Raw genomic sequence first — 17,165 nt, forward strand, 5'->3', positions numbered from 1 at the left:
TTGTCATGATCTATCAATGTAAGCACTCGATAATGCCAAGAGAATATGCCCACTCACTGGAATTTGGGGCCCACCACGGGTTCATTCCTGGTCACTGGTGGCCAAGCCCTGTCACAAGGAATGCGGCAGAAGCCTCAGCAGAGCCTCCTGTCAAAGTCCCACCATATGTTGTCCTCTTCCTGGCCTCGAATTGTGGCCTTCCCATCGTCTGTGCTGAGTCACAGATGGCTGCAGACAAGCTGTCTGACTTATGCCCACACCCACCTTTGTCTTTGTGAAGTATGTGGTATTTTCATCTCATCTGCACAAGCTTCTAGAATCTTACATAACTGGCAGGTTTTCTCTAAGTAATTGCGGTTCTTGCTGGTTTGGTGACATTACTTCTGTTCAATGTTGGTCGTGTCTAGCCGTTCGCACACGCAACACTCTTGTAAACAAGACACTCTTATTCACAAGCATAGCTGTGTACTTTCATTCCCAAATGCCTCTGTGTGGTCTAGCCCACCCTTTGCTACCTCTTGGGCACCCAGTGATGACAATAATCAGCCATGTGGGCCCATGTGCATCTCCTTAACTCACTCCCATCGAGTCGATTCTGACTCACAGCAACCCCTATAAGACCCACATGGAAGAATACACCAGCCTGTGTGATCGAGTGATCCCGAAGGGATCAGTTATCAGGCATCAAAGAACAAAAAATCATATCATTGGCTGCACACCTCCATGATAGGATCGCTGAAGACAAATGCGTGCATAAGCAAATGTGGCGAAGAAAGCTGATGGTGCCCGGCTATCAAAAGAGATAGTGTCTGGGGTCTTAAAGGCTTGAAGGTGAACAAGCGGCCATCTAGCTCAGAAGCAAAAAAGCCCACATGGAAGAAGCACACCAGCCAGTGCGATCATGAGGTGCCCAAGGGACCAGGTATAAGGCATCATGCAAAAAAAAAAAAAGATATATATATGTGTGTGTGTGTGTGTATATGTATATATATATATACCCCATATTGAATGAAGGGGGAAGTGCAGAGTGGAGACCCAAGGCCCAAGTGTCAGCCACTGGAGATCCCCTCATAGAGGGGTTTAGGAGAGGAGATGGGTCAATCAGGGTGCAAGGTAGTACTGCTGAAGAACACAGCTTTCCCCCAGATCCTGGATCCTTCCTCCCCTCAACTACCATGATCCGAATTCTACCTTGCAGGACTGGATGGGGCAGAGGTTGAACACTGGTGCATATGGGGGCTGAAGGCACAGGGAATCCAGGGTGGATGATACCTTCAGGACCAAGGGTGTGAGAGGCGATGCTGGGAGAGTGGAGGGTGAGTGGGTTGGAAATGGGGAACTGATTACAAGGATCCACATGTGACCTTCTCCCTGGGAGATGGACGGCAGATAAGGAGGGGAAGGGAGACTCTGGATAGGGCAAGATATGACAAAATAACAATGTATAAATTACCAAGGGCACATGAGGGAGGGGGGAGCGGGAAGGGAGGGGAAAAAAAAAGAGGACCTGATGCAAAGGGCTTAAGTGGAGAGCAAATGCTTTGAGAATGATTGGGGCAGGGAATGTGCGGATGTGTTTTATACAATTGATGTATGTATATGTATGGATTGTGATAAGAGTTGTATGAGCCCCTAATAAAATGTTTTAAAAGAAAAAGACAGCGTAGAACTGACCCTGTAGCTTTCCAAGACTATAACTCTTTACGGGCGTGGACAACCTTGTCTTTCTACCACAAAGCGCCTGGTGGTTTTGAACTGTTAGCCTCGTGGTTAGCAGCCCAATGTGTAACCACTGTACCCTCCCCTCCCCCACCCCCAGAACTCCTGTGCATCTGCTTATATGTAGGTAATTAAGCTGAAAGTACCCACTTGTTATGGGTTGAATTGTGTCTGAAAAGAGATGTTGAAATCTGAAACCTGTTGTGAATGTGACCTGATTTGGGTCTTGGCAGATGTAAATGTATATACTCGAGTATAAGCTGACCCGAATATCAGCCGAGGCACCTAATTTTACCACAAAAACGGCCTTAAACAATGTGCTGAAAAACCGGCTTATCCACAAATACATACAGTAAGTTAAAATGAGGTCATATTGAATCAGGGTGGGTCCTTATATGAAAGATATATGACTGCGGTCCTTCTCTGGGGAGGAGAGGCACAGCCCTCGACACAAAGACAGAAAGACAAGTTGAAGAGAGAGGCAGACACTGAAGTCGGGCTGCGCCGGGCGGGGAGGCCTGGGAGGAGCAGAAGCTGGAAGAGGTCTTGGCGAGTCTCCCCCAGAGGACTCAGAGCGAGTGCTTTGGGACTTCCAGCTTCCAGAATTCTGAGAAAATACATTTTCTGTTATTATAAACCTTTCGAGATTGTGGCAACTCAAGAAACTAGTATGCCACTGATTCTGAAATGTGCAAAGGCATTTAAATTGGGTTTATATAACAACCACATCATGATCATTCTGCACCCCTGACTAATTATAGTAAACCTAGTGGATCAATGGTTAACATGCTCGTCCATGAATGGTCAGCAGTTTGAATCCACCAGCCGCTTGGAGGAGGAAAGACGTGGCAGTCGCCTTTGCAGAGATTGGCAGCCTGGGAAACCCCAGGAGGCAGTTCCACGCTGTCCTTCGGGGTTGCTAGGAGTTGCTAGGTACATATTTGATGACAGAGGGGTGTTTTGTTTCGTGTTGTTCCTTGGTTTATAATACAGTTAGATCAGGGGTGCTCCCACTTTTTCAGCTACTTATAAAATGCTCAAGTCAAAATGATCAACCAACTACAAAAATGCAAAACATATATTTATTGCTATTTATTACATTTATTCATAAATGCAAGGAGAATTCTTTATATATACAATGTATGTTTATATACCTTGCATAACCGCATGAGTCCATATTGCACAACACAACACAACTAACTGTGTACATTTTTTGTCATGACCTGAGTTTACTCTGATGACTTGCACTGAATGGAATGAACCAGGGATGCATAGTCTGGGCAGTAGCTGCTGACAGCCAGCCTCAAGCACACTTCCAAATGATCACCAGTCATGGTGGAGCGGCACTTGGACTTAATGATCTTTCTGTGGGAAAAGGTTGACTCACATGAATAAGTAGAGCCGAAAAATGCAGCCAAGGGGGTAGCACATCTTCTCTTATTTGGGCACTTTCCCTCTGCGAGTAAGTTCCAGAACTGTTCATGCGCTCTGGACTTTAGCTGAATGTCGACTTGTAGTGTCAAAATCTCCTATTCCGTATGAGAGTGATACATTTTTGTCTTCTTACGTGGTCCAGCTCCCCCACTTATTTTAATACCCTTTCTTACATTTAAGAGAAAAAAACAAGGTCTAAAAATTGCCGATAACTTAGCTTGTCAGTTTTGCTGTACTTAGCGCAGGTGTTTGCACATGCGTTTGACACCTAAGATTTCATCTGATTGGCTGCACTGTATACCAATTAAGTGACGGGATTGATGAAAGGGTTACATCTATTTTTTTTAATGCAATCTACCCAGACTACATCTGCGATCAACTAATAGATCGCGATCAGCATATTGAGCACCCTGAGTTAGATAATTAATTAGCATCAGACCACCTTTTTCATTTCTTTGGTTCATAAGGCTGAATGCCATTTTTTGCTTTTTCAGGGCTCAGTGTACTGACTGGTTATCTGCTCACCTAGCCCATCTTCACAGTCAGCAAGCAGTAGAGAGCCCTCACTTTTAGGGTTCTGTAGCAAACAGATGAATAATAATAGTGCTTGTTCTGCAGCCTATGTGCTTGCAAATCAATAAGCTCTCATATAGCAGGGCAGATCATATGTCATACTGTAACAGAAGCAGAAAAAGGTTACGCCTGCACAGGAAACTGAGGAACCAGACCTGAGGAGTTGTGGTCTGAACTGGTCTTCTAAGAATGAATCGCTTTCCAGGTGAAGAGACCAGGGAGAAAGAGAACATTCCAGAAGATGAAGTTGGGATGTACACTGACTCCGGTGTGACCAGAACCCCTCTGTGGAAGGAACACGGAATATAGATGATGGGGTCGCAGGACAGGGAGCTGAGAGAGTTGACTAAGGCTCTATCAGAAGACCCTTGTATCAGCTAGGATCTTAGCCTGTAGGTAAGAGCAGATTGGGCTAGAGGTGCAGGAGGCAAGTTCTGGAGATAAAGTTAAGGGTGATTTTGAGTTTTTGTTTGTTTGTAATTAACCCAAAAAAAGGGAGAACTATACAATAACTCATGAACTTCTTTGCCTGATAATAAGTATGCTTCGCAACAATGCTTTAATAGGCTATATAAAATAACTCTATACTTAATCAACTCACAGGGAAAGATGAGACTGCTCTCCGGTAAAGATTTACTGTCTTGGAAACCCTACTCTGTCCTTCACGTCACTCTGAGTTAGTCAACTCGATGGCAGCGGGTTGTACTTCATCAATCTGCTATGTTGGGATGTTTTAGATAATTCTCTTTGAGTTGGTGTTTTTCTTCAATTGGCTGTCATTAACAGTTCTATGATAAATATATTTATTCAGGGGTGTTTGCACCAATGACTTTATTCATTAATTCTTTCCTTAAAATAAATTCTAAAATAATAAAACGATTAAAAATAAATAAATTCATTCTAAGAAATGTGGGTGAAGGGACACACAGACAGTTTAAGGCACAAAATAACAACAATATTACATAATTGATCAAGGATTCACGAGGTGGGAAGGGGTAAAAAGAGAAGCTGATACCAAGAACTCAAGTAGAAAGGAAGTGTTTTGGAAATGTAGGTGGCAACCTATGTACAAGTGTGCTTAATACAACTGAATGATGGATTGTCATAAGATTTGTAAGAGCCCCCCAATGAAATGATTAATAATAATTAAAGACAACAAATAAAATAAACTCTAGGAATGAAGTGACTGGGTCAGAAGGATGCACAGTTTTAAGACTTTAGATTTCACCAGCTGTCTTCCAGCTGGTTGCCTCTGGCAGCCCCAGGCGGGTCTCACTAGACCTGTGCTCCACAGGGGCTTCCATGCTGGCTTTTCAGAAAGTGATCACCAGACTTTTCCTCCGAGATGCCTCTTGGCCCCAGACTGCCCGCCTTTTGGTTAGCATCCCAGCACTTGAACCGTTAACCACCCAGGGACTGGAGGCTTCAGGTAACAAATCAAATGGTCTTTCTGCGAGAGGTCACACAGCCAGACATGAGTGAGATCCTTCCTAGAAGGACCCACCCTAATGCAACATGACCCCATTTTTACTCGATTACATGATGTGACTCCGGGGAGCTGGCCAGTCAGAAAGACCACCAGGTGACATCAGCCCAATCTCAGGGAAGGGTGGCTGTTGTCAGGTGCTGTTGAGTTGGTCCAACTCATAGCCACCCTGTGTACCACTAAGCGCAGCCCTGCCTGGCAAAGCAGGTGTGGGGAAGCCATGCCTATGTAATGAGGCTCAGGTGGGTGAAAAATACAGCTGCTCAGGGAAGGATAGCCAGCCGTCCCTTGTTAGGATTGGGAATCCTTCAGTTGGAAGGAGTCCCAGACCTCACCTTCTGCCTCTCTTCAGTTGTATCCTTTTTCATATGATAAAGATGTCCTCAGAAGCATAGCCCCGGCTGTGAGTTGACCTTAGAGAGCAGTGGGAGCCAGCAGGTCGAAAGTGAGGGAGATTGGGAGCACCTGAGTTTAGGACTGGTTGGCTGAGGGAATTGAGGGACCCTTCAGATTTGGAGGCAGCAGGTCAGAAGTGAGAGTGTCATAGCCCTGCTAGACACTCACCCTCACGAAGAGATCACTGGAGGCCTGGACACTGCAGTAAAGTGTGGTGGGTAAAGCAGATGGTGCCCGGCTACCGGAAACAAATAGTGCCTGGGGTCTTAAAGGCTTGTCTGAAAACAAGCAGACTTCTCCATGAGGCATCAACTAAGTGAGTGCATGTGGAAGAAGCACAGCAGCCTGTGTGGCCCAAGGACTGAATATAACAGTCTAAATCTGGAGGCGGGAAAGACATGGGGAGTAAATGCTAAACACCCAGCTTGCCGAAGGCTATGGATGAGAATGGAAGTTCAAACTCCATTTACAGGGTCCCTACGTGGATTAAGCCTCTGGTGAACCCCTCTGACCACAGACCAGGGAGGTGACTAGCCTGCTATCAGACTGAGAGCCTTGTAAAGTTGACAGTGACAGATGGAGGTTGGTTCAAATGTAACCTCTTACCATTTGAGCTCCCTTTTCACCCATTTCAAAGTGGTCTCAGTTTTTCATCTTTTCTGCTTTCTTTTCTTTTTGTATCTTTTAATAAAATCATTTTATTGGAATTGGGTGAGAGCTTACAAAACCCGTCAGTTTTCCATTCAACAATCGTGCACATTTTATCTTATGCTGACATACTGACAGCAACCTCACAATGACTGTAACCCATCCCTCTTTCCCCGTGTGTCTCCCTGGCCATTCCTCCTCCTTTCCCAAAACTTCCTTCCTTCGGAACTCTGTCCTGGGGCAGAGATGGTCCCTTAGCCCTGGAATGGCTGATCTGGAATGCTCTGGGATGGAATTGCTCTGGAATGACACTAAGATGTGCGTAGTGTAGCTCCATAGTGTGACTGTTCACTTCATAGACCTGTCTGTGGTTTGGTTGAAAATGGAACCATGGGAGGTGAACTCCGTTCCAGGTCCGAAGGGTGACTAAGACCCATAGTCCATGGTTCCACCAAACTCTGTCCAACCAGAAAACCCAGTCATGTTGTGATTTTGTTTTCTCCACTCTATCTGGGACCTCCTATTAGGGTCCCTGGCAGAGGGATGCGCTGAACTAGCCAAATAGCCTCCAATGCTTCTGGCCCCGGGGTCCTGGGGCTCGCGGGGTCCATGACTCCTTTTGGACTAACTGCAGCTTTGGCTCTCCCCACTCTGTGCTCGGGATGGGAGTACAGCGGATGCCCCTGGATGACTCTAGGTTTTCTCGGGTTCTGTCCGCCATTGTTGTTGTCACGTTGCTTGTTTATTTCCGATGTTTCTCGGTATATGAAATCCAGAGTAGGTAAATCCATGGAGACAGTGACTGGATTGAAAATTCCCTAGGGGCATGGTCGGGGAGGTTGGGGGTAAATGGGGAACTAACAGCAATACATACAAAAAAGAAGAAAATGTTCTACAAAATTGATTATGGTGATAACAGCACAATTCTTAATATGACTGAACTACTAAATTGTATGGTGTGTGAAATATACACCAATAAAACTATTAAATAGATAGATCATACCCCCAAAATAAGAAGTGAGAGTGTCATGGGGCCTCCCAAGCCTGCTGCTGGCGTCTGCAGCCCTGAGTAGGTTGTGCCATCTGTGGGCTGTGCCCGTGTGCTCTGCAGTCTGACCTCACTGCGTGCCAAGGGGCAGAGCAACGAGGCCTGCCTTGACTGGGAGCAACAGAACAAAATTGGAGCAAACAAAGATTCAAACCAAGAACGGGGGGGGGGGGAACCTAAAGGAGAAGGGTAGCTATGAAAGTGAGCAGAATTCCCAGTCTAGACAATTCCCACAAAAGAACAACCTCTAGGTCAAATTGAGTGTCATTTTAATGCAGCGTGGAAGCATCCTACAGGTGACAGATGGGGGATTGGGTTCTTTTGTTACTGAATCACAGCACTCTTGCCAAATCAAGTTCAAGGACACCTCTGTGGTCAAGGGAGCCCCCCTACACACACACACACACACACACACACACACAGATTTGTGTGCCAGGATCCTGCTGGACCAGATGGTGGTGGCTGGAGCCTCTGCGGGAGCCTTAGCAGTCTGCGGGCCTGAGACAGCAGTCTTCCCGGCGCTGGTGTTCCTTAGCTCCTCCTGACACGCAGCAGAGAGATTTGAGTGGAAAGCATGTGGGTCTGCAGTTCATGGCGGAGCTGCAAGGCAGAAGGAGTGGATGGTACCCCCAGCCCATCTGACCCAGGAGTGCACCATGGGACCGAGGGAGTGAGCACAGGTGGAGGGCAACAATGTGCTCTCCGCTTCCTGTGTGCACAGCGCCCCCTACCACAACCTTGTAAAGCAACCGTTCTTCTATTTGACAAGGGAAGAGATACTACAGAGTACTTTGCCCATAGTCACACAACTAGTCATTCGAATCCGCAGCCAGATCTACCTGGTCCCAAATGTCATCGTTTCTGTGACCCCTGAGTCTACCCCAAGGGCTCCTAACACAACTGGCACCCAGCACCTTGAGGTCAAGTTCCTGAATCTCAGCTGCCTGAACGCCTCCTCGTCTCCAGAACTCACTGCTCAAGTCGGACTCGGACTCGCAAGGCTGACCCCCTGGGACTCCTGCTGGCTGCTTTGATGATTGGGGGTGGGTGGGGGAGATTTGACACTGAAGGGACTGTGCTACCCCAGAGCCCCTATCCTAAGTTTTGGAAAGTCTTCGTTGTGGGAGTCCCTACAATGCATTTTCTTTTCCTTACGACCACCAGGATGGTCCCCATTTGGCTTGCAACCAAGGATCCTACTTGCAACTCATAATCCTTCTTCTATCTGCCAAGGGAAGCCACCTCACTTCCAGCCTTCCTCTAAAGGCCACCCCAGATATGCCCCTGTCAGGTTGGCCCTTGTGTGACACCATACCAGAACCACTCCGACGCTCGATGGCATCCAGGGACTGTGAGCGGTGCTAGACGCAAGTTGGGGTGTTGGCAGGGCACACCACCGAAGGATCAAGAGGCCCACGTTAGACTCCATGCAGAGGCCCCTCTGCCCCGGAGCACAGAGGCTTCCCACTACATCATGATCCCTGTCCTGCTTTCTAGAGCGAGGGAGCTGCCAGGAGAGGGGCTGGGCCAGTGGAATCCACACTGCATCGACCCACTCCAACCTCCCAGAGTCACACCATCCCCCAAACCCTGACCCCGGAATTGTGCCTCTGGCAAGCCCCTCCAACCATCTGGGCTTAGGACAACTTCCCCCAGCATGGATAAGCTCTGCAGATGCTAACTTTGGTCTTTATCTGGAGTGCACGCATCTGATTTTGGAAGGGCAGTGGTGGTGGTGGGGGGGGTGTTGTTGTTTCTGCCCAGCACCCCTGTTTCTTCTGGGGCTCGTCCTTCCCATCCCGAGCCGTCCTGATGGGCTGCCAGTCAGGGTGGATCTTTGGAGAGGCAAGTGGCTGTCTCAGCTGAGGCTGCTAAGCAGAAAGCTTGGGACTCTACAGCTGTCCCTGCCTCCTTTCCTTACAAGTGGAGAGAATGTCAATGAGGAAAATGGAGCTCAGAGAAGGAAAAAACAAGAAACCCCAAATGGTCACGTGTGAGCTGCTAGATCCGGCCATCGCTGAGGCTGGAGCAGCACATCAAGGTCTCCCAGGCACTGCCTGGCCCTTTCTATGTTAAAGACTCTCAACCAGGCTTTAATCACTGGCAGCCAAGAGGCCTGCCTATCTTCCCATGGGGATCATTGACCTTCTCCTCAGGGCCCAGCAGACCTGAACTTTCTAGCACCTGTGGATGGTGGGAGCTGGGCAAAGTTTATTTATTTCTAGAGTTGCCCCCCCTCCCCTGCCTATTCAGAGGAGAACTAAGAACTCATAAATGACCAACAGGAATAAAGCAAGGCAGAAAGCTCTTGGTTTTCACTCCTACTATTCCATAAGAAACTAGACTCAGGGAACAAGTGACCCAAATCGGTGGTGAGGAGGGTGTGGGAGGTCTGGGAGGGTGTGGGAGGTCATGATCAAGGGTAATGTAACCAAGAGGAATTGCTGAAATCCTGGTGGGGACTGAACATGATGGTGGGACAGGAGGAAAGTCAAAGGAAATAGAGGAAAGAGCTGGGAGGCAGAGGGCATTTATAGAGGTCTAGATAAAGGCATGTACATATGTAAATGTTTATATATTAGGATGGGGAAATAGATCTATGTGCATCTATTTATAGATTTAGTATTAACGTAACAGAAGGACATTGGGCCTCTGCTCAAGTACTCCCTCAATGCAAGAATATTTTCTTCTATTAAATTGGTATTCTATGATGCTCACCTTCCCAACACAACTGCTGAAGACAAAGAGGGTGAATAAGCAAATGTGGTGAAGAAAGCTGATGGTGCCCAGCTATCAAAAGAGATAGCATCTGGACTCTTAAAGGCTTGAAGGTTCAGAAGCAACAAAGCCCACATGGAAGAAGCACATCAGCAGGTACGATCACGAGGTGTCGAAGGGATCAGGTATCAGGCATCATCAGAACAAAAAATCTTACCATAGTGAGTGAGGAGGGGAGTACAGAGGGGGTCCCAAAGCCCATTTGTAGATCACTGGACACCCTCTTATAGAAGGGTCTTGGGAAGGAGATGAGCCAGTCAGGGTGCGATGTAGCAACAATTAAAAATACAACTTTCCTCTAGTAGTTCCTAAATGTTTCCTCGGCCTTGCCCCCCATCATGATCCCTATTCTACCTTGCAAATCTAGACAAGAGGATGTACACTGGTACAGATAGGAACTGGAAACACAGGGAATCTAGGGTGAATGATCCCTTCAGGACCAGTGGTGTGAATGGCAATACTGGAGGGTAGAGGGTGAATGGGTTGGAAAAGAGGAACCAATTACAAGGATCTGTATGTGATCTCCTCCCTGGGGGACGGACAACAGAAAAGTGGGTGAGGGGAGACGTCAGACAGGGCAAGATATGACAAAATAATAATTTATAAATTATCAAGGGTTCATGAGGGAGTGGAAAATGGTGAGGGGGGGATGAGGAGCTGATGCCAGGGGCTTAAGTAGAGAGCAAATGTTTTGAGAATGATGAGGGAAATGAATGTACAAATGTGCTTTACACAATTGAAGTATGTATGAACTGTGATAAGATTTGTATGAGCCCCTAATAGAAAGAAAGACAGACAGACAGACAGACAGAAAGAAAGAAAGAAAGAACGAACGAACGAACGAACGAACGAACGAACGAACGAAAGAAAGAAAGAAAGAAAGAAAGAAAGAAAGAAAGAAAGAAAGAAAGAAAGAAAACTAGACTCTCCCCATCTTGAGTTTAGTCCTCCTGTGCCCTGGACACCATCTCCTGCGGTCGCTCTCCTTTGGCCCAGAGAAGACCCACTCACCTGCTTCATCAGTCTCGCTACTCCCCTAGGGCCAGTGAGATCTTCTGGGGAGACCACACTCAGCCGCAGGAGGAGGAAGCCTCCGTCTCCACCTGTCCATTGAGAACAACAGGATGATGAAAAGGCAGTGGGCTCGGTTGGAGCATCCTTGCCCTGCGCGACCAGCCCCTGCTGCCTGCCGCACAGCCGTGTGCACGTGCAGACACAGGTGAGTCGGTGCTCCCAGGGGAGCTTAGGTTGACTCACTGCAAAAGGCACCACCGCTGTTTGGAGAAGTAAAAGGGGTCGTGTGCGGCGTGAGAAATGGCAGTGGATTTAGAATACACTCAGGTTCTGGGTGGACCTGTTAGGGAGGGACCCAGCCAGGAAGACTGAGCAGACAGAATTTTTTCAGCTCTAAGTTGGTGGGGGCTGAAGAGGTCTTCTAACCCACCCTTCCTGGCTGGGCAGCTCTGTGAGAAGCTTCTTCCTTTTCTTGAGCCCTAAGGCGTTTGCTTGGGGTCGTGTCTTCCTTTTAAAGGATTACTAGAGATGGTGCGGCACTTGCCTTTGCAAGGATTTACCCCATCAATAATAGCGTCCCTGGAAGAAATCCGCTGTTTGGTGTAGGGCTGTTTAGCAAAATAGAAGACTGCAAGAACTTAAATGTCTATTCACAGCGAACCAGTTTTTAAAATGGCTACTGGCTCACCAGGAGACAGTCAGACCAAGCAGCTTCTGACTAGGGACTTCTTCACTGAGAAGTATCCATTGTTTCAGAAATCCAGCTTTACCTGCCCAAACTGAGCCCAGCCAACCCCATGAAGTGCATGCTGTGAGCCCCGCTTGCCTGGACTCTGAGCTGCGTTGAGAGCAGAAACTCGTGTCAAACGCCCACACGCTGCCCCTCTGGGTGGCAGTGACAAGACCAGAGATTTCCAGACCATCGGGGATCCAGCTTCCACTAAAATGTGGAGCCTTGGCGGATGTGCTGTACTTACTCAGTGATTGACTTCACAAAAGACCAGAGCTGGAAAGTGCTTCCCCAAAGCAACCGCCTTTCAACCTCAGAGGGAGAAACCAACCTAATGCCAGGGTAGGTTTGGTGAGAGGACAGGGAGACGGACTTGTCCAAAGCCATTTACCAGACTCTCAGCCCAGCACATTTCCATTCACAACCCCTCCTCTGTTGATTACCGATCTGGGCAAGAACTCCTCAGAGATCATGAATGGGCCCCAGAGCTTTCCTTCCTCCCTCATTCTTAAGCAAGGAGACATCCTGGAGACCCCAAACCTCCAATCCCCAAAGGTCACACATGGGGGAGCCACTTACCTGTAGGAGCCTTTGTGGTCAGCCTTGCCCAGGCAGCTGGCAGAGGCTCCCTTCTGGTTGTCCTGGATGTCTTCAGGGTCTCCGGTGGGGTTGAGGGCTTAGCTAAAGCGAGGTTTGCTCCTCGGCTGCTGTTGGCGGAAGGAAGAGGGTCCCTGCTGGTGGGGAGGGGTCTTCGGGTTGTGCTCCCTGTGCCGAAAGTTTCTACAGGTGTTGAGTTCTTGATGGTAGCTATTTCCACAGGGCTATGGACCGAAGCTGAGGCCGTAGCCAAAGTAGTACCTTTGCCCATAGCTGATGCAGTCCCTGCAGAGACGGTCATTGATTCTGAGGCTGCAGTGTGGCTTGTTGTCTCAACAGAGAAAACTGCTGTGTCTTCCGAGGAGTGTGTGCTAACTGTCAGCAAAGTCCCATGGGAGGCAGAGGCTTTGGCTGCCGTTTTTCTTTCTGTGCTGTTATTGGTTGGTGAGGTCGGAACTGGCCTGCCAGGTATGCCTGCTTCTGTGGTGCCAGCTGTTGGCAAGGTCTTCACAGAGGTTGTGGTCTCAGCGATGTGTGAATGTGCTTCCGTGGAGTCAGGCAGAGCTGGTATCTCCAGGGTGGACGGGCCTTCTACTCCTTTTGTGGGGCTGCGATCTGTGTGGGAGAGGCCAGGAATCATGGCCGTGGCCTCTATTTCTATAACGCTGCAGTTGGTAACCTCGATGTCAGCGATGGTGTAGGAAACCCAGGCCTGAGCTGGAGCAGTGATCGCAGGTTCCCTGGCTAGTGGGATGGTGATGGTTCCAAGCGCGAGATCGGAGGAGGGACTGCTCTCCAAGGTCAGGGCCTCGGTTTCTGCAGAGGTGCCAGCCAAGGTCGGGACATCAATGGAGATCACGTTTACCTCTTCAGAGCTGGCATCAGTACAAAGGACATCAACGATGGCTCCTTTGTGACCACTTTCCCTAACAGCCTCAGCTGTGGTCATTTCCATGACTGCGCTGCTGCCACCTGTGGCTGACGTCTCCGTGGGGCTGGTGACAACCATGGGTTGGGCCAGGGTCACTGTTGTGGGAGAAATGTTCTTGGTATCCCTGGTTTCTGCTGCAGAAGTGGAGGCATCTGGGGCAGAAGACCCAGCAGAGATCTCAGGGCTTGGGGGTTGAGTTTCCCATGGACCGTGATCTGAAGTCTCTGTGACATCTGTGCTCCAGAAGGCTCCCTCTGAGATGGTCCTCGCCTCTGCAGACACAGCAGACATTTCCATGTGGTTTGTTGTCCCCAATGGGCCTGGCAGCTGCACGGAGTGGGACTGACTGTGAGCCACAAATCCCATAGGACAAACTGGACATGTGCTCTCGCCCTCATGCCCAGAGCACCACGGGGAGGAGGGCAGGGAAAGGAAGCTTTATGACACCCGTTTCCATCTTTCTCAGCCAGGACGGGGAGAGGCGGAATCAAGACCACTTATAGGGGCCTGGCTGGTGGTGTCTGAAGCCCAGAGGAGCCCCTAGAGGCAGGCCTGTCCTAGAATCCTAGCTGAGGCTCAAGCTGCCGTTGGGGCAGAGTGTGTGCCTGGGAGCTAGGTGCAAAGTGAAAGCCCTTAAGTCATGAGAAAGGCCTGCCGCTCAGTCTTTAGAGGGAGCTGAGGCCCCACCCCGAGGCTTGTGGAGTTGAACCACTGACCTCGGTCAAGTTTTCTTCCTTTTCCAGAAGCTCCAGGGTGTCTTTCCTTATCTGAAACCTCCTCAGTCCTTTCAAGTCTGGGATTCTCAGGGACCCCTGCTAGGGGTATGTGGATTCCACCAGTCTTCTCAGACACCACAGCCCAGCACTCTAGATGCTTCAGGCCTGAGCTGAATGATGCAAGAGTGGAAAGGGTGTGGGCTTTGGACTCAAGGTTGCCTGAGTCCCCTCTCTGCTCCTCACTACCCGTGGGACTCTGAGCAAGCCTGCCCTCCGCGCGCCTGAAAAGTAAAGCCTGGTGTGGGTGTTGGTGGCAGCCAAGTCAGTTCCCGACTCCAGTGAGTCCGTGTGTTACAGGCTGGAACTGCCACATGAGGCTTGCTTGCCCGCAATCTTACGGAAAGCAGTTCGCCAGGCCTTTCTTTCAACTTGCCGATTGCAAACTACTGACACCACCTGCCTCCTCACATGGAGCCAGGCACGTATTTCATCGAGGTTGTGAAAAGCACGTTAACTGTCAAGTGTCCACACCTGGTAGATGGCAGGTGCTTGCAGACTGAAGTATGGCCTGGTTTTTTTGTTTGTTTGTTTGTGTGTGTGTGTGTGTGTGTGTGCGTGTGCGTGTGTGTGTACTCACGCATGTACATGTACTGGCTCTGGGATGAGTTACTTAATCCTCCTACACCTCAGGATCTTCATCTTCCCACCCCTCCATCTCCAACCCCCCCACCCCCCCCCACCCCCGAGCCATTGTACTGGGAGCTAATACAGATATCACATCTCTCCGTAGGTCAAGCACATCAAGCAGTATTGTACAATTGCTACCACAATCCGTTTCCAAACACTCTCTTCCTTCTTGAACTCTGTGACACCAGCTCCTCTTTACACCGCCACCCCTCCAAGCCCTTATTCTACTTGCTGTCTCTATAGGTTCATCAGTCCTGGGGCTCATATACTGAAAAACATATAACAAAAATTCAATGACATCAGAGAAAACCCCAATATGAAAAAAATTAAAAGAATGTTGAAATCCAGATCACACCCAACCTGTATCTGAGGGAGGATCAAGTGATAGGTTTTACCCATTCAAGACGGCTTGATCTTGATCGCCTACAGGCTCCTCATCTGTTAGAGGGGAGGTAAGGAGAGCTCCTCTCCCATAGTCTTTATGAAGATGAATAACTCTCTACTGCAACAAGAGCAGGGACTAGCCCAGATCAGAGACAAAACTAGGGCGTTTGTAGAAACCAACAAGAATGAAAAAAGAAACAGGAGCAGGGGAAAGATAAGACGTCATGCATGTGACAAGCTTGCCATGGTTCCTATTAGTGACCCGTCCATGTGAGTTTCACTCTCTCAGAGTCCCGTGAACCCATTCCCACCCCAACAGTCTCTGAGTCTTTCATGCAAAAACTATATTTTGAAGGAAATCTATGCTAGGAAATATTCAGAGGAATTTGAATCTTGTTTTAAGCCACATTCTTCAGCTTTAAACAATGATTAACTGGCCTGTGCATCCTATATGCGCGCGCGCGCACACACACACACACTCCCACACACTCCCACACACTATACACTCAATATCCCACCTGCCTATTATAGACAAACCCCAGGGGATCCTTTCAATAACACTTATTTGTATATACTGTAGGGGTTATAGGGCTTAAATTGACACACACTGTTATTTGTATACTCTTTATCAGCAATTATAATAATTCTCATTATCATAGTCTGACGGCTAAACATGATTGGCAAACGAGAATCTACCCTCACCCCTCGGAGTTGCTGACGCTGACCTCACACCCAGGGCCCTGCCAATAAAAAACCCACAGATCCCCTCTCCCCTCCTTACCAGCAGAGCACCCGGGGACCCCAGCCTCCAGACCGAAGAGGAACAGAGGAAGCACCAGGCCACAGAGAGAGCCCATCCCGGCTGGGAAACTGGCCACCATGCCCAGCAGACCTGCCCACTGTCCTCACTGCTACCTCATTTCTGGCTTCCTCAACCCAGGGAGGAGGGGCGGGCCACTTGGGTGTGACCATGTGGTTTTCAGGACGCAGCCAGGTGTTCACAAATGCTCAGGCTGAGACCTGCCGGTTCTAGCTTCTTGTCAATCAGACAGACCTGCATGGCTTCCTGGACCCTGGCCCTTAGTAGCTCTATAGTGATCAAACCTTTCTGACCCCCACCTTCTTGATCTATAAGCCCCTACCTTACTTGGCTGTGGTCCTAAGGATTGTAATAGTAAGGCTCTTCCATATTATGTCTGCTACGTCATAGTTTTTTTTTCAGCAAAAATATAAACCTCTTAGGTGTGGAATAAATGAATAAGGAAAGGGGGGCCCCTCTGATCCTCAAGCAATAGAGGGGGCAGTCCTCTTGGTCTCTAGTAATAAGTCCACAATGTGGAGGCCCTGCTTTGATCTCTGGGTCCTTCCGTCTTCCAGACCCTGTGTCCAGACTGGCTGAGGGGCTGGAATAGGGAGGGGGATGGGGAGGGAGAGGGGAGGGGGAGGGGAGGGGGGATGGGGATGGGAATGGGGTTGGGGATGGGGATGGGGATGGGGTTGGGGAGGGGGAGGGGGAGGGGGATGGGGAGGGGGATGGGGATGGGAATGGGGATGGGGTTGGGGATGGGGATGGGAATGGGGATGGGGTTGGGGATGGGGATGGGGATGGGAAGGGGGAGGGGGAGGGGGTTGGGGAGGGGGAGGGGGATGGGAATGGGGAGGGGGATGGGGTTGGGGAGGGGGATGGGGAAGGGGATGGGGAGGGGGATGGGGAGGGGGATGGAGAGGACCCACCAGCTGGGAGAAAGGAAAGAGTGATCGTACTGGTCTGAGTCACAGGCTCTGGGAGGCGAAGAGCAAGGGTGGTGACTTAGCCAAGGGAAGACTACTCACTTTATGTCCACTTGCACCTGTGTGGGAGTGTGGAGGTAGAGTCCGACTCGTCCACCAGGTCACTGGTGGGTAAGAAAGACAGTGAGACTTGCTCTCCCCTCGCTTTCCCTTCACCTTCATCCTTGCCGGGGTCTGTGCCTCAAAAGCCGGACCATGTGGGCTGTTGACCATGGGAGCCAACCTCCCAGCTA

General features: G+C 49.3%; 1 protein-coding gene across 1 annotated transcript; it reads right to left on the reverse strand.

Moving 5' to 3' along the window:
* Window positions 1-3,815: 3,815 nt before the first annotated feature.
* MUC20 (mucin 20, cell surface associated) lies at window positions 3,816-13,432 on the reverse strand. The gene is made up of 3 exons (XM_075557164.1): window positions 12,406-13,432; window positions 11,094-11,185; window positions 3,816-3,827 (listed from the first exon to the last, which is right to left on the reverse strand). The coding sequence occupies exons 1-3, from the start codon at window positions 13,430-13,432 to the stop codon at window positions 3,816-3,818; spliced, it is 1,131 nt and encodes a 376-aa protein (XP_075413279.1).
* Between the last annotated feature and the right edge of the window lie 3,733 nt (window positions 13,433-17,165).

The sequence above is a fragment of the Tenrec ecaudatus genome, chromosome 8 (genome assembly GCF_050624435.1).
Source record: "Tenrec ecaudatus isolate mTenEca1 chromosome 8, mTenEca1.hap1, whole genome shotgun sequence".
In the NCBI taxonomy this organism is placed as follows: Eukaryota; Metazoa; Chordata; class Mammalia; order Afrosoricida; family Tenrecidae; genus Tenrec; species Tenrec ecaudatus.